General features: G+C 34.6%; 1 protein-coding gene across 4 annotated transcripts in view; it reads left to right on the forward strand.

Annotated features, from left to right (window-relative positions):
- The window catches only part of MELK (maternal embryonic leucine zipper kinase), an 88,883-nt gene that overhangs the window by 44,290 nt on the left and 17,338 nt on the right, over window positions 1-27,255 (forward strand). For all 4 annotated transcript variants that reach the window (XM_074281758.1, XM_074281757.1, XM_074281755.1 and 1 more), the window contains exons 9-11: window positions 19,012-19,080; window positions 21,802-21,900; window positions 23,795-23,881. In XM_074281758.1, coding sequence (XP_074137859.1) covers window positions 19,012-19,080; window positions 21,802-21,900; window positions 23,795-23,881 — 255 coding nt within the window. The remainder of the gene's footprint in view (window positions 1-19,011; window positions 19,081-21,801; window positions 21,901-23,794; window positions 23,882-27,255) is intronic.

Genomic DNA, 27,255 nt, shown 5'->3' on the forward strand with positions numbered 1-27,255 from the left:
TTTTAGCAATAAAGTATTTTTTAATTAAGGTATATATATATTGTTTTGTTTTGGTTTTAGAATAGCACCATTGCATGCCTAAAAGGCTACAGTATAGTGTAATGTTTACTTATATGTACCAGGAAACCAAAAAGACTCACTTTATTGAAATTCATTTTATTGCAGTAATCTGAACCTCCTGTATGATAGTTAAGGGGGAAAAAAAAAATTAAGTATGCCATAGGTACTTGGTAGGGAGTTCTATTATTAATTGGAATGACCTTGAAGAAGTAAAATTCATTTCTTTTCAGTTTGTTCATCTGTTAAATGTGATATTATCTAAACATCTGTGATTCTCTTCATATTCAAGACAGAAAACCAGCAAGATTAAAGGAGGAGGGTCCTTTCTGGTAGCATAAAAGAATTAGGCAAGCAGGGCAATTACCTTGGGCATAGGATTGAAACATGGAGCACAGAACTTCATCTAAATCTGGGATATTAAGGCCTATGGTCTCAGTGGCTATTAGTGTGTTTGTATGATCGTCCTGAAAAAGATGAAAGTGTTTGAAGCAGAGAGTGACTCGTTCCTATTGTTCTCTTTCTTTGTTGCTCTGGCTCCTATTATTTTTAGTAGGCCAGGTCTAGTTTTCCATTTAGTTGTGGCCAGGAAGATTTGATTTGGAAAAATACTGTTTTCAGGAAGCAGAGATATAGCATGGGAGGTGGTGGACCCAGATAGTCAGATTTGCAACCTGTTAAGCTCCTGCTCTGTTAACATGTGGTACTAAAATCCTAACCTTAAATTTTTCACTTGCCTTATTGGTTTCTCAGCTGTTACAGTAAGGTTTGAAATTAATGCAATTAATGCAAATTAAAGCTACAGAAGATGGGAGGAGCTAAAGTTGGAATAGTGTCAGTAAGGCTGAGGAGCTCGCCATCCTCACAGCTGGGAAACTGTAGGGATAGCAGCAGCAACATCTGCTACTGCTTCTTTGTTAAATCCCTCTGTGCCTGGCTTCTTGATTCTTGAAAAGGGAATGGAGGACAGACTCTTGACATCTGGTAGTGTTCCAGAGGCATCTAAGTCTCTTAATCCCTTCCAGTTCCTCTAGAGAAACAGCAGCAGGGACTGAAGACTTCCTCAATGAATTGGTGGCCTCCATAGTTACTCCTCTAATGCCCAATTCCAGGCGGCACAAATTTTGAGTCTTGCTAAAAAAAAACAACAACAACAACAAAAAAACCCCAACAATCCAGATGTTGCTGTATGAATAGAATGATATAGGAAGGAGAAGCATTATGATTGTTGGCTTCACGTTTATGCTTCATGCTCAGTAAAGGGAGAGTGACAATTTAATATTGTTTCTGAATGTCAGGGCTGTTTTCCCTTTCATATGCAGTTTCCTAAAACATTAATCAATCCTCTTTATCCCTCTATATATTTTCTTATTGGCAAAGGGTTATAAATCCAAAAAAGCTATTCAGATATTCTAAACCTTTTGACACATTTTTCCTATTCTGCCCTTGGGATGATAAATATCAGCGTTCCAAAGAAATGCATTGGCTGGTCGAATCTCTTAGACGCTGTGCTTTAGTGGAGTGAGCACTGGATTTGGAGGTATAGGACCTGCTTCAAATCCCAGCTCTTCTACTTATTAGCTTTAAATATTTAGAGTTTAGGATGCTCTTGGCCTGGATATCCTAATCTGTAAAATGACCAGGTTGGATTGCATTTGAGCTTGAGATTCCCTTCAATTTCTAAGTAATAAGCCTACAATTAAAATTATCCTGTTTGGTATAGCTGGCATTTTATTGCTTGAGTTTTTACAAGGCATTATTAATTCCTATTATAACTGTAGGAGCACGATGTGGGAAAAGTTTATTCTTCATCTTCTGGCTTTGATGTCCTTAATGTGAAGTATTTTTTTTTTTTTTTTAATTAAAGCTTTATTTACAAAGCATATGCATGGATAATTTTTCCAACATTGACTCTTGCTTTGTTCCAATTTTTCCCCTACTTCCCCTCACCCTCTCCCCTAGCTGGCAGATAGTCCAATACATGTTAAATATGTTGAAATATACATTAGATCCAACATATGTATGCATATTTATACAGTTATCTTGTGGCACAAGAAAAATCAGATCAAGAAGGAAGAAAAAGAAAAACAAAACAAAATGCAAGCAAATAACAGAGAGAGTGAGAATGCTATGTTGTGTTTCACACTCTGTTCCCTCAGTTCTCTCTCTGGGTGTATATGGCTCTCTTCATCACTGCACAAGTGGAACTGGTTTGAATCATCTCATTGTTGATGAGAGCCACGTCCATCAGAATTGATCGTTGTATAATCTTGTTGCCGTATGTAATGATCTCTTTCTGCTCATTTTATTTTGCATCAATCATTTCATGTAGGCCTCTCCAAGTTTCTCTGAAAGAAATCATCCTGTTGGTCGTTTCTTACATAACAATAGTATTCTATAACATTCATATACCACAATTTATTCAGCCATTCTCCAACTGATGGGCTTCCACTCAGTTTCCATTTTCTACTACAAAGAAGGCTGCCAATGTGAACTATCTTAATTGAAGAGGGTGGGACTTCATTGAAGAGATCATTGATGAGAGGAAAATGGTTTGACATTTCTTTCTAATTCAGTTTTCCTTTGGGAGCTTCAAGGTTCTGAATTCACATTCAAATCTTTTTGATTTTCTTTTCTTCACCTTTTTTTTTTTTTCCAGAGTAGGGAAGCCAGGATACCAAAGTGTCTTGAGTTCATACCATAGAGGATTGGTTCAAGGAACTAGGCATGTTTACCTAGAAGAGAACATTTGGGGTTTTAGATAAGACATGATAGCTCATGTTTAAGTATTTGATGAGTTGTTATTTGGAGAAGAGATTGGACTTGTCCTGTTTGGCCCTAGGAAGTGAGACAGTATTTATTAAACTCCTCTGTGTCAGGCACTGTGCTAAGTGCTGGGAATATAGAATGCAAATGTGAGAAAGGATTGGTTCTCAAGATTACATTTTACTGGGGATTTGGGTAGAAATTGATCTAAAGAAATAACTGTTAATGATTGGAGCCATCTAGTCAATTAGCAAGCCTTTTTTTAAGGATATAATCTGCTGTGCACTCCGTGAAGGGCTTCTATTCTAATGGGAGATTACTTCACTATAATTACAAAACAAATAGTAAATAGTCTTAGAAGAAATGGAGCTAAACATATCTTCTTTAGGAGGTGATATAGTAGTTAAATTTTAAAGTAAGCCAGACATTAGAAATAGGTAGTGCAAAAGTTCTGTGTAAGATATAGTACCATGTATGAGAAACATCTCTTCAAATTCCCTGAGAAGTGTCCTCCCATCTACTCTGTATCTATCAGGTATATAGCTAGGGCTAGGAGCTATTTTAATCTTTCATTGTATTCCTTTGTGTACTTCAGGAGTGGGGAGCGTCCAGCCCATGGGTTGTAAAGGCCCAAAAGACAATTTGCTAAGACAGTTGCATGATGAGCTAAAACCTAATATAACAACCACCTACCACTTGAGTTCTATACATTGATAATTTTGTATGGCCTGCAAATGATACTATAAAAATCCAAATTGTCCTTGGCAGAAAAAAGGTTGCCTACCTCTGGTGTAGTGCCTGGCATATCCTAAGTACTTAAGTGCTTGTTGATTAATTAAAAGTTGGTTAATATGGGTAGACCATAAGATACATAGAAAGGAGTAAAGTGTTAAGATTAGAAATATAGACAGGAACCAGGTACAGAAATTTATTTTTGATCCTAGAAGAGAGAGAGAACTATTGGGATTTATCAAGTAGTAAGATCTACACAAAGAAGTTACAAGATTTGGTAATTGATTATAGGGAATGATCAAGAGGAATTGAGAAAAAATACTAGATAGCTGGAAAGAAGTTGTTGATCTTGAGAATAATAGGGAAGTTTGAATAGGGTGACATTTTGGGGAGAAATAATAATTTCTGTTTTGGCTATGTTGAGTTTGAGGAGAAATAGGAAATCTAGTTTGAAATATTCGGAACGCAGTTAGTGATGTGGGATTGGAGCTCAGAAGAGAGATCAGGGCTGGATAATTAATTAGGTAGTGTTTTTTTTTTAAGTGCCACTGTGCTAAGCGATTTATCTCATTTGATTCTTACAACCCTGGGAGATAAAAGCTATTTATTATCTCTATGTATCTAAATGAAGAAACTAAAGCAATTGGAGGATGCCAGGCATATTTGAGAATACAGATACAATGAATTAAGTTAATCCTACCTGCAAGCAGCTTGTTTTTGTAAGGGGGAAAAGATTCAGGAGGAGAATTGAGAAAAGACATTGAATTTGATTATTAGGGCATCTTAGTAAGTTTAGAGAGAGCAGTGTCCCTTATGAGGTTCAAAGCAATGCATATTTCCACTGAACTGGAAACAGTGACCATATTTTACATAAGTATAATTTCCAATATTGTGATTTTGAATACTTGTGACCATTTCATAAGATTCATAATTCTCACTAATTGGGATCTAGCTGTATAGAGTGAGTAGAACAGAGAAGTAGGTCATAGGAGCTTAGTAGATTGAAAAATTTCAAAGATATTTGATAGAACATTAACATATATGTAATATTTGTCCAGAATGAGGGCAGGAATCAGGGTGGAAAAGACAACTGTGAGCCAAGAACTGAAAGATAGAAGTAAAGGGAGAATCTGAAAGTAGCAATGGGAAGCAAGAAATATTATAAAACTGCCATGGCCAAAGGTAGAATAACTGCCTCAGCTTTGAGGTCTGCTCTTGATATTTATTTGGGTCACAGATAATATGGATTATGAGAATATTATCTTTATTTGCATCAGGGAAGGGGACAGTAAAATTTTAAAAGAATAAACTCACAAAAAATAAATAAGAATTGATGAATTGGTAAAAATTGCATTTGCTTTTTTTTAAGCTTAGGGAATGAAGCCAAATAGTTGATATTACTTAACATATATATATATATATATATATATATATATATATATATATATATATATATATATATAGTATGTATTTGCATAAGTTTTTTGTGCTAAATGTTTTTTTTCCTGATGAGTTGATACACTTCCTGCCACTCCACTTTATCAAGAAAACAAGATCTACAGTAGTGAACTCTTTATTTTTCCTTAGTCTATATTTCAGAGCCCTTTGACATCCTCACTGTTCCTTCTTTGTTCCAGTCTTTGATTAAAAAGATGCTTTTTTATCAAGGACTTTTATTTGAATCTTTGATCCTATTTTCCTCTGTCACTTATGGGAACTTGCCCCTTCAGTCATTTCTTCTCTTTCTAGTCTTCATTTTTTCTCCACTGGTTCTTTGTCTTTTGCCAACAAACTTTCCCATCTATTTCCATTCTTTAAAAACAAAACAAAACAAAAAAAACCCAAAACCCTTCATTTGACCTTACACCTCCTTATTGTCCTATATTTCACTTTTCCTTTCATTGTTAAACTTTTAGGGAAAAAATTGCTTCCACTTCCTTTCCTTCCATCCACTTTTCAAGTTTTTCCTTTTAAGTTCTTTGCTTTACAATTCAACTCATACTTGCTTAATAAGTTACAAGGCACTTTAAAATGCTAACTCTGATGTTCTTAATCTTTATCCTTTTTGAACTTTGCAAGATTTTGTCTTAACATTTTACCCTTGAATATTCTGACTTCTCTGGATTTTGGGGTTACTGTTCTGTATGTTCTGGTTCTTCTGTCTGGACACTCCTTCCCTCCTTCCTTCCCCTCCCCCCCAATTTATGTTCTATTTCCAAATTTTAACTCTTCTCTGTATATACTCTCAATAATCACATGGGATTCTAAATCCAGTTCTCATTTTGCTTTTTAGTCTTTATCTCCAACTCAGTATGTCCAAAACAGAACTCATTCTCTTCTCTCCCTAATCTACTGTCCTCCAAATTTCCCTTTTTCCTCTTGAGGATACCACTATTCAGCCACTGAGTTTGCAATCTGAGAATTGGCCTTGTTTCTTCATTCTTCCTCAGATCCATAGCTAATCTGCTTAATCTCTTCCACCTTCAAAAAATATCTTGAATTTGTCTCCTCTCACCACCATTACTGTTGTAATAGCTCCTAATTAGTTTCCACTTTCCAATCTTTTCTTCAGAGAACCCCTTACTATTTGGTTCCAACCTGCCTCTTCAGTCTTATTTTTTTATTGCTACCTTTCATGCACTCTTTGTTTCATTATAGCTGGGTTGTTGTTTTGTTTGTTTGTTTGTTTGTTTGTTTCTCAATCTTGGCTTTCCAGCTCCTCCTTCTATGATCTTTCAGAGATCACATTTGCCCTCCTTCTTCTCCTCCTCCTCCTCTACCTCTCAATATCCCCAATTCCTTTTAAAGCTTATCTCACATGCAGTCTCCTATGGGGAACCATACCAAATCTAGTACTCTACATTACAGTGCTATTTTTATTTAATATAAATTTAATAACTATAACAAACACAGATACATAGATTAAAGATAGGTTTTCTATAAAGCCTTTAGTATGTTACAAAGATAGACCAAATGTATAGGTATCAGATAAATGTTTGCTTTAAAAATTCCACTATATTTAACCCTCTTTTAATTTATGTATATAAAATTATTTATATATTATGTATATTTATATATTTATGTATATTTAATTTATGTATATATACTTGTATATTATGTTAATGTGTATATTATGTTGCTGCTCCTGGTGATCTTACTTTGCATATAAGCTACTTGAGAATAGATTTTATTTTATTTTTTGTTTACCAAGCACTTAATGCAGTAGGTGCTTAATAAATGCTTTGTTAATTGACTGATTTTGTATCATTGTGGAGGTCATTTATGATTTCCTTGCATAGACTTCATATCTATACTTTTTTGTGGCCCCTTGTTATTCTATTAAATTAATTTGCTATGTTTGACTCAGTTGTTCTCCAATCCTTAAATTTATAAGTTGTTTCCATTTTGGGGACAATTACAAATAAAGAAGTTATTAATATTTTATATAAGTGTCACTATTTAGGATGTAACCCTACCAATGATATTCAAGAAAGAGCTCTTGCAATGAATTTCCATATTTTACTCCAAAATTTCACAGTTAATGATATGAGTTCCTGTTTCCTCACCTTTGCCAACTTTTTTCCCCCCTATTTTCTCTGAGTTTTGAAAGGTAATAACTAAAAAAATTGCTTTATTTGTATGTTCTATACACAGTCTGCATGATTTAGGATTATGTAGAAAACTAAGGTTTTTTACATTAGTGGAGAGGAAAAGATTAGATTTAGGGATTCACTAATTATTGCTGCAGAGAAATTTCAGTAGCTTTAGATAGAAGTAAGATTACAGAGTGAAGAAATTGCAAAAACGAGTATAGATTATCTGTAAAAATTTGGAAGTGAAGAGTTGGAAAAAGGGATGATGGCAGGTTGAAGGTGGGAATATCAAGTCTGAAGGAGGATTTCAGGTTTGTTTTTGTTTTTTAGAGGTAATGGAAACCTCAGTATGTTTCTAGTTAGAGGAACCAAAAATGAGGAAGGATATAGAACAGCTAATGGGATATATTATTCATTCATATTTAATTTTTGAGCTTGAACTTTGAGGTCAATATGACTAATAAGGGGAAATTAAACATTTTTGAATATTGTTTTATAATATGTCCATGGATTTGAAGCATATATTGTGTCTTACAGTATGAGTTTACAGCTTTCCAACTGGTAATAGCATTGATAAATTATCTTTGTTAAATGTTGGTGAGGAGTTAGAGGAAAGAAAGAAGAAAAAAACATTTGGAATATTTTAGATGGAAACTGAATGAGGAGAGAATAAGTTATCATTTAGGGAAGAGGAAAGTTTTCAGTGATATATTAGAATACAATCAAAAGGACAGGGTTGCCCTCCAACATATGTTCTTTGAAAGGTCATTTCTGTTTAAAGCTAAAATTGAAAGACTTGTTTTTGATTAAAGATCATGAAATCAATAAATCCAGAGGATTTGCTTTTATCACTTGAGACTGGAAGAGCACTACAAAAGACATGAACAGAAAGTGGAAAGATAGTTACCAATATCATTTAAAAGTAATAGTTGAAAGCCATGTTTTAGCTAAAGATATCCTATCTTTCCTATCTAAAGAATGAAAGGATGGGAGCTGGGAAGAGTGCTCAAGGTGACACTGGTGGTTGCATTTATGATACTAGAATTATTGGTCTCTTCACTTCTGGACTAGGCTATTATCTCTAAAATTATATCAAGAGATCATTCTCAGTAAAAAGGAGTATGATCTTTCAATTGAAGTGAGGTTGTCCTCTACCTGAGAGCAAAAATTATTCAGACTCTCCTATGTTATATGTCATGTCAATGAATATTATGATTATGGTCATTCCATGTGATAATAATTCACTTATTGAATACAGTGATTAAAATAGTTGTGGGTTTTGGTTATGGTAGATTATTCAGGCCATCTCCTAGACTGTTCACAAGGTTAGGAACCATGTCTTTAATCTCCCTAGGACTTAACTCAATGCTTTGCATTGTGATAGTTATTTATGGCTTATTACATGAAGCCTTTGATTTGAAACACTTATGAAAATGCATATGAGGAAATTCAGTATTGTGTCCCATGAAGGCTTTGTAGACTTGATGAAAAACACTCCACTATTTCAGATGAAACTGCTGTAATATGGTGATAAACACAGTTATCCCAAAATTGAGAAAACTGCCCAGACTACATCACTTCCCTCTCTCCCTGGCTCCTGGTACCTTTTCACATCCTGTTCTCATATTTATTTAGTATGTACACATAGATAGGTATGTGTTTGTCTCCTTGATAAAGTATGTTCCTTGAGGTTAGGGGCTGTGCCACTTTTGTTCTGAGTATCTCCAGAATCTCTAGCACAATACCTAGCACTATGCATGAAACATAGCACATAAACACTTATATTGATTCTTCTTTGGGTTTGTTTTCTTAATTCTGAAATTAGGGATTTGGATTAGATGATCTCTCAGATGCTTCTTAACTCTAAATCCTATGACTTTGTGTCTACTGATATTCCTCCAGTTACCAATTAATGGTTACCACCTGAGAGTGGCTAGTAATAGCTTTTCTACCTACGTAGGTGAAAAAAAAATTCTTATATTTTTATTTGCCAGGTGAAATAGTTTCATGCATTAATTCTTAAGTTGGAACATCCACTTTTGTATGTCAATTGTCTGAAAATGGCAGCTATGATAGTAATATCTTTTTATGGTACATTATGTATCTGTAAATTTTAAGATTCTTTGCCTTAAAAGAACAAACAATCCTCTAAAATATTTTAGTCTTTGATAAATCCTGGTCATCTCGTTATTTGGGGATGGTATGTTATTAACTAAGAAAGCTAAATTTAAAAATTTGAGTTAATTTTATTTTGGCCTTTCATGCTTAACTTTATGCAATAAGACGAATGTATTCAGAAGAAATATAACCTTCCTAATCAATATTATTTGCCAATACTGCATATTCTTTGTTTCTCCTATCTTGAATTTTGTTTTTTAGGTTTTCATGTTTTTGCAAGTTGAAAATTGATTCAAATTAGGACTTTTATGCATTATTGTGGAATTTAATTTCACACATTATAGATTTTGAAATTTATTGTAATCTCAGCTGAGAACTATTGTTCCGAGTCGCAATGTAATACAGTCTGCTGGTTGAATCTAATTAAGGTGTCGTATCACTTGCATGCAGTATGTTTCCCTGCCTAGAATGTGCTAAAATTCCTCACTTGGGAATAACACTTCACTCAATGCTTCCTGATTTGATTGAAAACCCACCAAAACTTGACATCCTTTTTGTAACTCTGGTTTGAGGCTGACTTAAATTATTTATCTTCTGCATTTTTTAACCTAAAAGCTCAACTGCAATTTGTAGCATGACTACTAATAAATTAGATTGAGTATTAATCTTATTAACTTCACCTATATTCATGTACCATAAATGTTCAGAGGCAAGCATTGATACACTGCAGTTCTTGACACTCAAATATTAGGAAAGTCTTTTAAATACTTATTTAATGAAAGTAAAATAAGATAGCTTAAGAGTATAGTTGCTTTCTGACAATCTTAAATTATAATTTAAAATAAAATGAACATGTTGGTTTTTGTGAGATGTTTAAAAATTATAAAATATACTTACTCTAATACTAATGAAATGGGGAAGATTATATACCCCCAGAGAGTCTCACACCTTTCTCAGTATTATAGAATGAATAATTACATTCCTAATGTGGAGTTCCCTGTATTTAGAGTGTTTTCTGTGTTTTTTTCAATTTAAACTGGAAGTCAGGGCCACTGGGCCTTGTGTGTACAGAAAGCCAGGGTTCTGTGAGTAAAGACCTTTATGTTCAAGTTCCCCCTAGCTGAGAAAATTGGGGGAGCTGGATGGCATTTCAGAGAAATAACTGGTGTTTAAGATTTTCCATGTAATAGCCCTACATAATGTAGTGAATGGGATTTTCTGGATACTATCTAGCAGAGATTCCCAAGCGTTTTTGTTGTATACCAGCCAACCTGGAAGTCAGGAACACCTGGGTTCTAGTTCCCCTTTTGCCACATACTGGGTATGTGACCAGAGAGAAATCTTTTAACTTCTTCCTGCTTTAGGCAGCTCTTAAATCTCAGAGGGCTGTTATTGTGCTATGTGCTCATTCTCTGGCCATCTGCACCAAATGTGGTACCTCCTGGGAGCTCAAAGCAGGTTGAAGTTTCTGTGCTGGTCCACCCTGAGAGACTGCTGCAATAGGGAAGGTGACTTGTTCTCTCTTTCCACTAAAAAAATGTTGCAGAAAAGGTTCAATCCTTTACTGGTAGAAAAAATTTCCTCACTTATAGTAATGAAATCATATGTATAGCCTGTCCCTCTTCTACTAATATGTACTAGTGATTGTGTCATTACAAAACTTACCCAATATAGAAATTAAAAAGGTTGTGGTAAGTGAATTCACCACATGTTTCAAAGAGTGAGACTATTATGTTGATTACAATTTACTTTGGATGTAAATGGGGAGAGACTAAAGGCAGGGACTCAAGTACTACAATAAGATGCTATAGCAGAAATCCATGGAAGAGGTAATGGGGGCCTGAACTAAGTATGTGGCCCTGTGTGGAGAAGGAATGGACAATGTAGGAGAGATTTGGAGGTAGAAACGACAAGACTTGGACATATGAAGTCATATGAGAGAAATGGGAAAGCAGTGGTGTCCTTTACAGAAATAGGGAAATTTAGAAAAGGAGGGAGGTACTAAGATTTCCACTGGTTACAACCTGTGTTGTTCTTGCTCATCCAGTGTGAGTCATTCTATCCAATCCCAAGCAAAAAGGGGTGGGGTTCTTACAAGTCACTGCCCTTTTGCAGTCCAGACTCTGTCTTCTGAGTCAGATCAATAGATATTTATTATGACTGAGGGCCACCTGTTGTAGCCAAAGTGACCTGATGGGCTGAGTGGCAATAACATGAGGTGTTCAGAATTTTCACCAACACAGCTGCTCCCATAGGTGCCTGGGTAGCAGTTAAGTTCCAAGGGGTCACCTGACTGAGTGATGAGGGAGGCAGAACATTGAATAATAAGAATAGTTGCAATTGCTTGGAGACAAGCTTCATGATTGACTGGTTTTGTAGCAGTGAGATATAACCTGTCTTCTTAGTCTCACAACCGCTAAGGATGAGACCATGGCCTTCAAGTGCCTGGTGCCTCCACTTTGGGTGCTACCTTTTGGGTTTGCCCTTTTGGGAAACTTTGATAATTTCATAAATGATGCAGATCAGCTATCTGTGCTAAAAAAGCAATATGCTTTTATCACAAGTTCATTTTGCTTTACATAAAGTGTCCTGAGACATCCAGGTTTATCATAGTCACTTGAGGTAAGTGTAACTGGTTGGATATCCTCTAAGTTCTGTATATAATATGCTTTTGGTACCTTAAGTGCTTCAGCAGGAACTGGAGACCTTATTGCTTACATTTAGGAAACAACTGGGTTTATCAGGAGGTTTTTTTTTTAATTTAATTTTATTGTTATTATTATTATTTTTTATTTTGTTGAGGCTGGGATTAAGTGACTTGCCCAGGGTCACACAGCTAGGAAGTGTTAAGTGTCTGAGATCAGATTTGAACTCGGGTCCTCCTGAATTCAGGGCTGGTGCTCTATCCACTTAGCTGCCCCCCCCCCTTTTTTTTTTTTCATGGAGCAATTCCAGGTCAGGAAAATAGTGTAAGAGAGAAACAAAGCCTCTTGGAATCAGATCTTCAATTTGATTTGGTCTGTCAATCTAATTTCAGTGATGCTTTGCCAGCTCAGGATATCTGGATCTCAAATGAAATGATCTTTACGTCACCTCAAGAGAAAGAAGTGGCTCTCTTGACCTGGCCTAGCTTGTGTCATGGATGTGCCATTTCTCCCAGCTAAAGTTTCATTCAAAGAGGCTGCTATTTTATGTTGGACAGTCAGGTATTTTATAGGGAGGGCCATGATCAGGTATGTCTTCTTCTCTTGTGGAGAGAGGCTAACTAATGAGGTTGCATGGGAGGTTTCCAACATTTCCAGCATGTTAGTTTCTGGATATTGGGAGTTCCAGAAAAAAAAGCCAGGTTTTTCAGATAAAAGGAAGGAGGAAGGGAAATGTCCAGAGCAGAGACAGCTTGATTCAAGAAAGAATAGAACTAAAACAATCTACATACAGTTGGAGCTAGAAACTATTTATACCCAAAACAAATTTTCCTGCCTCAGTACTTAATGTTATTTCTTTTGGCTAGAAGAGTCACTGAAATAGTCAATTTCTATATTTTAAAATCTTACCTGTTCTTGAAGGTCCACTTCACATGTGATTACTTTAATGAAATCTTCCAGACATCTTCCATCCCCAGAATAGTTGTTCTTCCTTGAAACTTAAACTCTGTCTCATGGTGTAGCCACTTGTGGACTTGCCTTCCTTATCCTTACCCTTCCATACCTCTAGATTTTAGCTCCTTGGTGAAACTCTGTCTTATTCAGTTTTGTAAAGATTGATCCTTTCCCTCCCAGTACAGGAGTTGGTATGTAGGTGCTCAGTGATTATTGGTTGATTTGATTGATTAGTAATATCCTGCTATTACCAGGAAAGAAGGCCGGGGCTAATTATAGACCAGAAGTCTCTAGTGCAGCAGATCTCCACTAGAGGGTCACATAGAGTTGTTTGTTTATTTGTTTTCAGAACAACTCTAGGCTTCATCATCTTGTTTGAGCTGTACAATAGATGTAATAACCTCCATGTAACTTCCTTTTCTCATCTATAAAAGTGGGGATGATCATACATTATCCATTCTATAAGAATGTTTTGAAGAAAGTGCTAGAATTCTATGTAATGTAGAGGTCTGTGTAAATGCCAGCAATTATTTTTGCTGAGACTATTTTGCTTTAAATTGTGGAGCCCCTGCTACTCTGAGACTGGTGTGTGATATAAAGGTGGATGCTGTACAAATGAAGTGTGCGATACCTGTCAGATTGGCTAGAATGACGGAAAGATAATGCTGAATGTTGGAGGGAATGTGGGAAAATTGGGACACTCTTACATTGTTGGTGGAATTGTGAATACATCTAGTCATTCTGGAGATTGATTTGGAACTATGTTCAAAAAGTTATCAAACAGTGCATACCCTTTGACCCAGCATTATTACTACTGGGCTTATATCCCAAAGAGATTTTAAAGAAGGGAAAGGGACTTGTAGGTGCAAGAATGTTTGTGGCGGCCAGAAACTAGAAACTGAGTAGATGCCCATCAACAAATCGTGGTATATGAATGTTATGGAATATTATTGTTCTGTAAGAAATGATCAGGATGATTTCAGAAAGGCCTAGAGAGACTTACATGAACTGATGCTGAGTGAAATGAGCAGGACCAGGAGATCTTTATATCCTTCAACAACAATACTGTACGATGATCAGTTCTGATGGACGTGGCCATCTCCAACAATGAGATGAGCCAAATCAGTTCCATTTGTTCAATAATGAAGAGAACCGACTATATCCAGTGAAAGAACTCTGGGAAATGAATGTGAACCACAACCTCTGTTTTTATCTGCCTGTATTTTTTATTTCCTTCACAGGTTAATTGTACATTATTTCAAAGTCTGATTCTTCTTGTGCAGTAAAATAACTATATGGATATGTATACAAATATTGTATTTAACATACACTTTAACATATTTAACATGTATTGATCAACCTGCCATCTGGGGGGAGAGGTGGAGGGAAGGAGGAGAAAAGTTGGAAAAGAAAGTTTTGCAATTGTCAATGCTGAAAAATTATCTATGCATATGTCTTGTAAATAAAAAAGCTATAATAAAAAAGAAAGAAAAGAAATAAAAAAGAAAAAAATGAAGAGTGTGATAAAGGGATATAGTATTAAATCTGCAGATATTTAATGTCTCCTATTTTAGAGCTTTGAAGCTTGATGGTTTCATACCTTGCTTTCTGATTTGGTTTCAGTTCATCTTTTTTTAGGGAGTATTTTCATCATACTAGTTGACAGAGAACTGAAACAGGCAAAAGAAAAAGTCTTATAATATACAATAGAGGTCCTATTTTGGGGATTAGAAATACATTTTTCTCCTTAAATGAAATGATTGAAAAAGTGTTGATTGTATATTTATTATGTGCTAAGTAAGGGGGAATTCAGAAAGAATGTGAAATTGGTCTTAAGGAGGTAATATTCTAATTAAGGGTAATCACACATGGAAGAGTTTACCTACAAAAATTTAGAAAAACCCAGAATTCTAAACTTTTAGTGGCAGGATAAATGGTAAGGTCCAGTGATCCTTAGGGTACATAAGAAGATCAGTAATAGTGCCAAGGACCTGGAGGCCATAAAGGGAAGGGCAGATGGGGGTCCTCCATCTCAATAGATTGAGTAGAGGTCTTGACTCCTATTTCATTCAAATGGTATGAGCAGGCATTTTTTTTTTTTTTTTAATGAGGCCAGTCGTTTTGCATTAATTGCCATTGGATAGTTGAAAATATGAATGAGCTCACTGGATGTTAGGGGGGAAAAATGCCCAAAAAATTTTAAATTAAAAAATATTGTTTCATGCCTATGTGACTGGAAATTGTAACCTAAATATAATTGTATATTGTCATTAAAGAAATTAGCTCAGGAATAATTTTCCTTTGACATTATCACTACTCCTTTAATTCTAAATTTTCTAGATATTACTCCTTCACAGTTAAGATCACTATATCTATTAAATTTTAGGAATACGTTCCTAGTTAAATCTGGTTTCATTGATAAGCATATCTCGTTTTATATATTTTTAAAAAAGTATTTTATTTTATTTTAAATTTTTTTAATTAAAAGACAGAATAAGAAAATACAAAAACCAAAAGGAATACAAAATAAAACAAAAGAGAATATTGTCATAGGTCCAGCAGAACATAACAAATTATTTCAAGAAAGTGTGTATGTGTGTGTATGTGTATTGTATATATTAGTAGAAATTATATACTGAGTATCCATATTTTTTTTACTTTCTTGTAAATTGTTCTTTGCTGCTTACCTTTTTTACTTTTTTTTCCCCCTTTACTTCCTCCTCCAAGCAGGCTATTGATATCTTTTTTTTTTTTTAATTAATTTTATAATTATAAAAATTTTTTGACAGTATATATGCATGAGTATTTTTTTTTATATCATTATCCCTTGTATTCATTTTTCCAAATTTTCCCCCCCTCCCTCTACTCCCTCCCCTAGATGACAGGCAATCCCATACATTTTACATGTGTTGGCAGTATAACCTAGATACAATATATGTGTGTAAATCCAATTTTCTTGTTGCACGTTCAGTATGGATTCCAAAGGTACAAGTAACCTGGGTAGATAGACAGTAGTGCTAACAGTTTACATTCAATTCCCAGTGTTCCTTCTCTAGATATAGTTGTTTCTGTCCATCATTGATCAACTGGAACTGAATTGGATCTTCTCAATGTTGAAGATATCCACTTCAATTAGAATATATCTTCATACGATATCGTTGTTGAAGTGTATAGTGATCTCCTGGTACTGCTCATTTCACTCAGCATCAGTTCATCCAAACCTTTCTGAATTCATCCTGCTGGTCATTTCTTACAGAACAATAATATTCCATAGCATTCATATATTATAATTTACCCCACCATTCTCCAATTGATGGACATCCATTCATTTTCCAGTTTCTAGCCACTACGAAAAGAGCTGCCACAAATATTTTGGCACATGGCTATTGATATCTTTATATGTGTATACATAGTTATATATAAACACATACATACACACAAACACCCCTCTCGCCTCCCCTCTCCCCCCCACCTATACAGCTATGTATCTTTCCTATCCCTTGCTGACTCTGCTTTAATTCTGCTCCTTAACTTGTTGTTACTTAACCCCCACCCATGGATCCCTCCCTTGTCTTCTTCCCTCACCCTTTGCTTCCCAGTCTGCTCATCCTTCCATACATATTTATTTATAGATTTTGGAGGGTGTTATACCCTTTATGATATACACACACACACACACACACACACACACACACACGTACATGTACATATACACCAATTCTAATTTTCAAAGTTATTTTCATCTTTGAGACTCTTATCTCCTTTTCTAGTTGATAAACTTTTTTTTTCTCCATAATCTTGTTTTTCTTGGATGGTTTTTATTTTCATTTTTAGTTTTTCATTAATATCTCATTTAATTTTAAATTCTTTTTTGAGTCTATAAATTCTCTCTGCACAGGGAGCTATTTCATGTTAGTGTTTGGGGTAGAAGTTTTTTTTTTTTAACTTCAGTGTTCTCTGAAGATGAATCTTGGTCTTTCCAGTTTTTATGGATGTTGTTAACTGCAATGGTAGTTATTGTGCCATTCCATTCCTGTACAACTTCTCTGGATTCATCCCTGTGGATTGTTACAATCTGTTTACCTTATCAAAATTCTATTTTGTGGCATCCTAACCCTGGAAACATCGATGACTAGGACGAAACGAGTTAAAAAAGTGATTAGATTAGTTTTCCAGACTGAGAGTCCCTTTGGGTAGTTAACCAGAATTAGATCTGGGACGGGATTGAATCTTTAAACATTATACATTAAACATATTCTTCCAGTTATATTGGCAAATGATTAAGTGGCATCTCAAAATATGTTTTAGTAGTCAATTTTGCCAGCAACTACTCGGTGACAGTTTACTGTGAGAAATTTTTTCATTACCTCTTCAAAAATTGGGAGGGGAATAGGATAGACAACATAACATATTCTTTATTTGTCTACAATGTAATGTGGTATTATAATGAAATGAGAGAGACAGCATGGTATAATGGATAGAAAGCTGACTTCAGAGCCAATGAGACCTGGGCTTGGTTCCATTTCCCAGAGGTTCACACTGATTATGTGACTGTAAAGGTAAATCACTTAACATCTCAGTGTTCTAGGCAATACCCTTTGACTCTAGGTTGCCCAGGAGGTTCTAGGTTGCCCAGGAGGTGCTATCCTGCCTTTGGTCAAGAAAATTACTCAAAGGAAAATTATTGCACTTCTGAAATCAGAGGTCTATTTCTTGTCCTATAATTAATGAATATTCTTTCTTTCTTGAATGGCAGACTACAAATTCTGATTTTAACTGGTGGCCATAATATTTTAGTTTAATAGAATACCTATATCTATATCTGCATATACCTATCTTAATATGTCTCATTCATTCTCAAAAGGAAGTGATAGATTTTAAGAATAATGTTCAGGAGTTTTGTTGGGTCACAATTTGCCCCCTGTAGTCAATATGCATGCAGATAATTATACTCTGCTTTGTGGATTGGCACTATTATTTTAAGATTCTGTCTCATTTTTCTCTACCATCAAATTTACTCCTAGGCTATTCTTTTTCATTATTAATTGATATATGTTACAGGTATACAAACTATTAAAAAAAAGCAATATTAAAATTTATCCTTTGCTAACTGAAAAATATATTACAAAGCCAAATAGATCTAATTTTTTTCACTTCGTGTACGTCCCTGTATCTTCCCTAAAAAGCATACTTAAATATGCCTTTACTGCTTTTAGTTGAGTGTCTAGGACTTTGAAGACCATAGACTCATCATTGGGGTGCCTATCCAATGAGGTAGTGAGGCATCTTGTATTTTAAAAGCTTTGGGCTAGAGAATCATAGAATATATCATTGAACAGGAGCTAGAAGGGACTGCAGAAGAACTGATGACTCAATGGATGTACTAAAGAAATTCATCTACTCCTTATTGCTTTCTTCTTTTCATATTATTCATTGTGCTGGGCACCTGCCCTTGATAAGTTCAAGTCACCAGGCTCAGACCACATTACATGCTAATGAAAGAAGTTGCAGGTGTATGATCACTGATCTTTCAGTTCTAGGCAGTCAGGTGATGCACTGAATATAGTTTTAATTTTTCAATTGTGTCTGGCTCTTTATGACTTCATGTGGGGGATTTTTTTCTTCATAATAGTAACTTTTTATTTTCAAAATATAGGAAAAGATAGTTTTCAACATTCATCCCTGAAAACCTTGTGTACCAAATATTTTCTCCTTCCCTTCTTCCTACTCTTTCCCTTAGACAGCAAATAATCCAATATATGTTAAACATGTGTAATTCTTCTATACATATTTCTACATTTATCAAGATCAGCTTAAAAAGGAAAAAATGAGAAAGGAAAAAAAAAGCAAGCAAACAACAAAAAAATGTGAAAATGCTATGTTGTGAATGCACACTCAGTCCCCACAGTCCTCTCTCTGGGTGTAGATGATTCTTCTATCACAGGACTGTTGAAATTGGTTTGAATCACCTCATTGGAATTCAAAATAAACCAAAAAAAACCCAACTAAATTCTAAAAATTGTTTTAATATGTAATTGGAGGAAAATATAATATTATTCTTTTTAAAAATTGCTTCTCTTATGTTTCTGTTGATTTTTGCCAAATCAATATATGGACTAGTAACCTATTTTAACTGTTTTATTTAGCGAGGAAAATATGACATTCCAAAATGGCTGTCTCCTGGCAGTATTCTGCTTCTTCAACAGATGTTACAGGTAAAATTTTAAATAAACTTTAATTTAACGAAATCTTTCTACTTTCAGCTTTCCCAAAAGTTTTTCAAGATGTATTATCTTTTCCATGATAATAACTTTAAAGGACCATTGCTATTTTCCCTTCCTCTTAAATAATGATTCTTTCCATATTTGTCATTTCATCCTTCATAAAAAAACTTGCATTGGAGTCTTTCATTGAGTTAAATTATATATGCTAGATTTTTGAGTTCTCTTATTTGTGCCTATTTCTGTACTTTATTTTCTGTCTTTATTCTTTTTTGACCCTTTTCAACCTCCCCACTTCCAAGTGAGCTGTAGTTTAAAAAATATATACTTATGTATACATATGTAGATATGTACCTACACATAAGCGCACATTCACACCCACCCACACATATCTTAATTATTCCTACTGAGTTTTTGCTTTAATTCTACTCCTGATTTGCCTTGCTATTACTTAACCTCCTCCCATGGAATCCTCCCTTATTTTCTTCCCACATCCTTTATTTCCACACTCCCCTACTTATTTCTTTAGAGATTTTGGAGGGTGATATACTCTTGATTGTTTATATTTTAGTATTGCCTGTTTAACTCATTCTTGATGTGAGTAGGTTTTCAGAACTATGAGGTCTCCTCCTTCCCAATGCCTCTGTGTCTATTCTTCCTCTGCACCTCTTTTGTATAACATGATTACTATTTTTATCTTAATTCTGCTCCAATCTATCTTTTGAGCTGCCCTATTGTTGATGTCAATCTTAAATATATGGTATTCATTTCCCATGTTAAAAAAAAGCATAAACTATTTGTGCATGTTGAGTTCCTTGAAATTAATCTTTGATATTGACTCTTATATATTAAATTTTCTATTAAATTTGGGTTTGGTTTCGATAGAAAGTCCTGAAAATCTGCAAATTCATTGAATATCCATTTTTTCTTATTCAATATTATAAATAATGTTGCTGGAGGTGATTTTTGGTCGCAGGTCTTGTTCTTTTGATTGTGAGTACCTATGATTGCAGTCTTTTAATGTGGTTGCTGATGAGCCTATACAATTCTAATTGTAGCTCCAGCATATTTAAGTTGTTTTTTTCTTATTTCTTGCAAAATATTCTCTTTGATCTGGGGGTTTTGAAATTTGCCAATAATTAGGGGCAGCTAGGTGGCGCAGTGGATAGAGCATCACCCCTGAAGTTAGGAGTTTCTGAATTCATATCTGTTTTCAGACACTTAACACTTCCTAGCTGTGTGACCTTAGGCAAGTCACTTATTGCCTCAGCAAAAAAAAAAAAAAAAAAAAAAAAAAAAAAAAAAAAAGGAAAAAAGAAAAGAAATTTGGCAACAATGTTCCTATGTGTTTTCCACATGAGTTCTTGTTGAGATGGTGATAGGGAGACTTTTTTTTTTTTTTTTTTTTTTTTTCTATTTCATATTCTGTCACTCCAGGACAATTTTCTTGGAGTATTCTTGAATTATTGTGTCAAAGTTCTTTTTTTTGTCACAACTTTCAGGCAGTGCAATTAATATATTTTCTCTTCTTGATCTATTCTCCAGATCTGTTGTTTTTCTTATAAGGTGCTTCACATTCTGTTTTGTTTTTTATATTTATAATCTGTTTTATTATTTCTTTGTTTCTCAGTAGCTTCACTAGCTTCCTCTTGCCCAATTCTAATTTTCAAGGATTATTTTCATCTTTGAGACTCTGTAACTACTTTTCTAATTGGTTAACTTTTTTTTTTTTTTTGATAGTTTTCTTATTTTTCTTGGATGATTTTTATTTTTATTTTTTAGTTTGTCTTCAATGCCTCTCATTTGATATTTGAATTTCTTTTTGAATTCTTCTATGAATTCTCTCTAAGCAGGGAGCCATTGCACATTAATTTTTGGGATAGATTTTTTTTTTTTTTTAAATTAAAGTGTCCTCTGTCTTGCTCTTCCCTATTCCCATATTATGTTTCAGTGGTAGGGTTCTTGCTTCTGTGCCAGTTATTTATTTTTTTTAATAAGTGGTATTAGTGTTAGCACCTTTGATTGTGGAGTTAGGAGGATAGTGCTTCCCTTTCTGCCCAGGAACCCCAAACCAAGAACTCCACTTTTCTTCAGGTGCCCACAATCAGCAACATCCCTGCCTCACTGCTTCTGTGCTCACTGGTGCTGGTTCCTTCTCCCCTAGAGTCATATCTCAGCAGTACAGCTCAGCCTGGTGTTCCCAGACAGCCAAGGTTCACTTAAACCTCCAGTACTCAGTCTCTCACTCCACAAATAATCTGGGAGGTCAAAGTTTTTTGTAGTTCTAGCCATACCCAGCTAGCTCCAGAGCTCTCCACTTGATGTTCTTCCATAAGGATATGTTTTTTGGAAAAAAATTTATGTTATAATAAATTTTCTAGCTGAATTTTTATAAATAACATATATATATATATATATATATATATATATATATATATATACACACACACACACACACACACACACACACACATACTCAATAAAATTAGTAATTTTGCTAAGCATCTAAATTAAAGCCAGTATTGATTGCTGTAGGATTTTATTTTGTTTTTTGCCTGGATTCACATTTCAGAGGATCTTATACCAAGACTATTACAACATGGCATTTTCATGATTATGTTTAACTGTTCTAATGAAATTTGAGTCCTTAGGAGAAAAAGTATTCTATTTATTTGAAAAAAAGGTAATCTTTGGCCAATTCTCAATGGCCACTAGGTGGACCCAAAGAAACGGATTTCTGTGAAACATCTGCTGAGCCACCCCTGGATTATGCAAGAAAACTTGTGTCCTGTTGAATGGCAGAGTAAATATCCAGTAAGTATAATAAAAATATTATTTATGCTATTTTGTGTTTTTTAAAAAAGTTTTAAAAAGTTAGTTCCTTGAAAGGTATAATCTTCACCAAAAATTAGGATGCTTTAAAATTCTAGATTGTGATCTCCATGATGCTTAGTTTTCTACTCCTGTATCTTTTTCATCCTTGGCTGTTATGACTGTACTCCTAGAAATCCTTGGAAAACCACAGAACAGTATGCTACTACTCTTCTCTCTTCCTTGACTGTTTTTATAATTTTGCAACTGCATTTTAAACCAGCCCTATTTCCTTTTCACTAACCTAACTAAACTTAGTTCATTCTTCTTTTATCTTGATAATATATAAACTATGTATATTCCAATCTGATTTCAGGAACTATTAATAACAATTATATAAGTGCAATGATTTATCTCTCATATGGGTTGCAGTTCTCTGTAGCAACTGGAATGATTTCTTTTTTTTAGGACTTCAGTAATTGTAATCTTTTAAGTTCCCTTTCAGCTTCAAAATCCTGTGATTCTGTGAAGATCTAATGACGTTAAAAGAATAAGCAATGTAAAATGCCTACACATGACCATTGGGTGTCGTCACTTCTCCATGTAAAGAGGTTTTTTCATAGAATCTCAATTTTTAGATACACCCATAAGCCTAGTAAAATAAGGTGCTATAAACAACTCAAAATAAAGTAAAGATGACATGTTAGATGAAAAAAGAGAGCAGGTGTATATTTTCATTATCTACTCCCTAATTTAGGACTATGGTAGAATAAGTATATTGAAAGTTTAGTAGTTGTGAAAAAGAATATAAACTTTATCTTTTAATGGAACAGTAGCAGTTGTATATATTATTTGAAATAGAGTGATCTCTGTGATACAAAATCTGCTTCTAACACTTTCAATTCTCTTTTATCTAGTGGAATTTATACATGATACTGCCAGGGCTTGATCCCTCACCATGGTCTCATCTTCATGTTCCCAGTGGAGCATATTGCTCTCTGTTACCTTGCTTTGGGACTTATAGGCTTCTTGGAATCAGAGGGGGAATCAGAAGCAGAAATAGTTGGTTGCTATCTCTTCTTGTCTCCCCCCTCCCACAATTAGTAAATGTTTCTGGTGCTCTCCAATCCAGTTTTCTTCTGTTTTCCCTTTATTGGTTCCCATGAAACTTGACTGTCTTGCTAACAAAATTCTTTTTAACTTAAATCCCTTCTTTTAAATTTTCCTTTCATTGACTTCCATTCTTCTCTTAAAGATGCCAAATTCTTTTGACATCTCTCCAAAACTGACTGTTCCTACTGATGTCTCCTGACCTAAAGGCAGGACTAAGAATTAGCAAAATATTTCTTGTTTCTAAGTGTTACTGTCAGATTCTCCTTCTGTTACCATCATTTAGCAACCACCTTTCTGCCTTTAATTCATTCCATTTTGTTCAGATTCTTATTGTTGTTATCTGTGGATGCTAGTTCACACTCTTTTCTTTTCATAAAATTATGCCACAATTACAGTATTCTTCATCCAGCCCTTGCCTAATTCACACACCATGCCTCTCTGTTCTGCTGCTCTCATGTATTCTTATACTAATTCTTTTCTCTCCAGTCTTCCTCAGCCATTTCATCTGTAGACTTGGTTCTCCTTTTGTTTGGCTTTCCCAAATCTAAGTGTCACTGGTGATGGACTAACAAGTTATGACAATTGAGGGACAACTTTACTGCAGTTCTTTCCTTCTTGTTTTCTAGAGTAGAGACACTGAGCAGAGGGAAATCTGTGACTTCGGCATAGCTGATCTCGCATTGTTTTTATATAGTGATGCTAAGTGCTAATGAATAAAACTAGTGTTCTATTTTAATTTCCAATGGAATTTTTGTTAATGTAATTATTCATGTTGTCTTTGTAGTGTGGACGTCTTGATGAAGACTGTGTTATAGAACTTTCAGTATATCATAAACATAACAGACAGATAATGGAAGACTTAATTTCACTGGTAAGAAAAAGGGTTTGTTACAGTGGTGTTGTTTTTCTTTTTCATTCAAAATGGTATTCCTGTTTTTATGAGCACAATATGAAAGTTTACTGATTGACTTTATTGCAAGGTTATATTGAAAATGAACTCATTTTAAATTTTAGCATTATTCCTTCTCAGACTTTTTCTGATGTTTTTCTGATGTTGAATGTGCCAAAGACACTGATTTGAATTAAAGTTGTAGTGACAATGCTCTCTTAAATCATTGTCCCTGTAGGTAACCAAATCATCCCTATTACTCTCCTTTACTTTCTAGTCTTTCTCCACTTTGCCATTCATCCCTTGTCAGACTTCAAATCTATTACCTATATCTCCTTGGCCTCTATTTACATGCTACTGAATAGAGCTGGAGAAGAAGTCATATAGTTGTTCTTTATTGGATATATTGATTCATGCTGTTTATCATCACCTGGGCTCTCACTGCAGCAAGGCAGTCCTTTTATTCTTAGTTGATTCCCTGGTTTATTCCCAGAGAAGCCATTCTAAACCATATTTTCTTTCCTCAAGCTTCTTACATTTCCTATTCTTTCAGCTAAAGACCTTATTTTACTGAGAAAATTAAGGCCATTTACCATAAGTTCCCTCTTCTCTTCTCTTCATTTCAAAACTTCTTGATATCACTTTGTACTCTCATGCTTGTCTCTGATTATGACATGATCCTACTCACCTACTCATTGCTTAATCTTACAATCTGCAACAGCCTTTGCAAAAAGTCAGAAATGACTTCATTGTTGATCATTCACTCATTCTTCATTCTCTTTTATGTCTTTCTGTATTTGATACTGTCAGTTACCTCTTCTGCCTCGGGCCATCTTCTCTTCTCTCTCCATACTTTCTCAGTAACATCATTAGTTCCCATGGGTTAACTATCTCATGTTTAAGCTGATGTCTCCCAAATACACTTATGCAGTTCCAGTCTCTCCCTTGAGCTTTGGTTCTACATCACCAGTTGCCTGTTGGATATTTCATAGTCCATATCCCAGAGATATCTCAAATACAACATAATTAGAACTGAATTTATCTTCCCCTCTTATAAACTTCCCGATTTCTATTGAGAGCTCTACCATCTTTCCAGTGTCTCAGGTTTGAATTTTTGCATTATCCTTGCTTTTCTTATTCTTCTTAGCCACACAAATAATGCAGTAAGAGAAGGGAATAAATATTTATTCGGCACCTACAATGTGCTAGGTACTGTGCTAAGTGCTTTTACAGATAGTTCATTTGACCCTCACAGTAGATAGATAATAGATGTTATTTTTATCCCCATTTTACAATTGAGGAAACTGAGGCAAACAGATTAAGCCTAAGATCACTCATCTCAGAAGTATTTGAGGTTATATTTGAACTTCTTGGCTCCTGAGTCAGTGTTTTATGCATGCTGTGTCATAGCATTTCTTACATCTGCCTGATTTTCTTTATTCTCTCAGTTCAGTCCCTTATCACCTCTGGAACCAGGATTATTATAACCGCTTCCTAATTGGTCCCTTGCCTTAAGCCTTTCACTATATTCTATAATACACACACTGATGCCAAAATCATTTTCATTAAGTACAGATATGGTCATGTCACTTTCTGCTCAATTAAATTGATGTACTTTGTATATATTTATAATTATTTTTTATGCTTCACATATTTTTGTTTGTATTTGTACTTTTACATTTCTGCATGTAGTTATTTTCCCAGTAGATTATAATTTCACAGGAAGCAAGGATTATTTCATTATTTGTATTTGGATTCCTACTTCCTAGAACAGTTGTGTACTGGATTGCTGATACTTTTTCTCTGTCTTTTATGTTATCACAGGCCTGACTATCCTCATAACCCTCCTTTACTGGATTTTTCCTGATCCTGTGATTTTGGTGTTTTTTAAGGTTTTGTCTTTTTTTTTTTTCTTTCCATTCTTTTGACTCTTTACTTTTTCTTTTGTTAATTTCATTCATTTTCTCAGTTTTACTTTTTACTTTTACTCAAATAACTCCAAATTCTGTATCTTCTGCCTTGATATTTTATAGGGCTTCAGTCTCCCATCTTCAGTTGTCTGTAGGATTCAACCTAGGCAACTTGAACATCATCATCTAAAACTTACCTTTCTCCCAAAACTTACACTCCCTTCTTCCTTCAATCCTTCCTTCATACCATATTTGTGTGACATAATGAAGTAAAGAAAGAAGACCATCTGCAAATTAGGCTCTATGAACTGAAATAATCTTAACACAATCGAGACCTGTCAAAATAGCTAATTCAGCTTATAACCTTAGGAAATTTAATTTGTTGTCTAACTTGTAAAAGAGTTTTGGGTATGTTTTGCCCAGGGGAAAAAAAAAAGTTTGCATCTCTAACAAATAAGACAGTAATTGTTTCCTGTGTAACTAATGTATCTGACCAACTTAATGTATTCATCACATATCAACATTCTAAGAGGTTGGATAAATATAATATGTAATACAGAAGACAAACAGTAACAGGTTTAATATTAGAGATAAATCTATTTAACATCATTATCTTTGATACTTTACTATTCTCATGCAGACTCTCATCTTCTCAAGTCTGGACTATTACAACAGTCTGTTAGTGCATCTATCTGCCTGTTTCAAGTTTCTCTCCATTTCAGTCCATCTATTCTTCAACCATTAAATGATTTTCCCAAAGTATAGATTTGACCATGTTACCTTCCTACTTTAGTGATTCCCTGTCATCATCTGTAGGATTATATACAAAGCCTTTTAGAACCTACCCTTTTCTACTTTTCCAGTTTCTTACACCTTACTTCCCAACATGTACTCTTCAATTCAGTGACACTAGCTACTTTGCTGTTCTTAGATAAGACATCCCCATTTCTCAGTTACAGACATTTTTCTGGCTATCTTCTCTACTTAGAATATTCTCCCTCCTCATGTCTCCTACTGACTTGTCTATCTTCCTTCAAGTCCTAATAAAAATCTCTTACAGGAATACTTTTCAATCCTTTTATTCCCTTCCCTCTTTTGATTTATCCTATATACAACTTATTGGTACATGGTTGTTAAAGTGTTGTCTCCTCCATTAGATGATGAATTCCTCCAGTGCAGGGACTATCTTTTGCCAGCTCATAGCACTGTGTTCTGACACATAGTAAGCATTTTATAAATGTTTATTTACTGTCTTTATATCTCATTTCTCGCAGACAACTTTCTAAGATGATAAATTACTCTGATAAGGGAAATTTTATATTCTCATGGGCATTTCCTACACAGATCAAATCCCAGGTCATGACCAAAAACTACCACAATACGAAGCAGGATTTGGAAAACTATAGCTTGCAGGCCAGATTCTCTCTGGCCACCTAATTTTATACT

Source organism: Sminthopsis crassicaudata, chromosome 1 (assembly GCF_048593235.1).
Source record: "Sminthopsis crassicaudata isolate SCR6 chromosome 1, ASM4859323v1, whole genome shotgun sequence".
Taxonomy (NCBI): domain Eukaryota; kingdom Metazoa; phylum Chordata; class Mammalia; order Dasyuromorphia; family Dasyuridae; genus Sminthopsis; species Sminthopsis crassicaudata.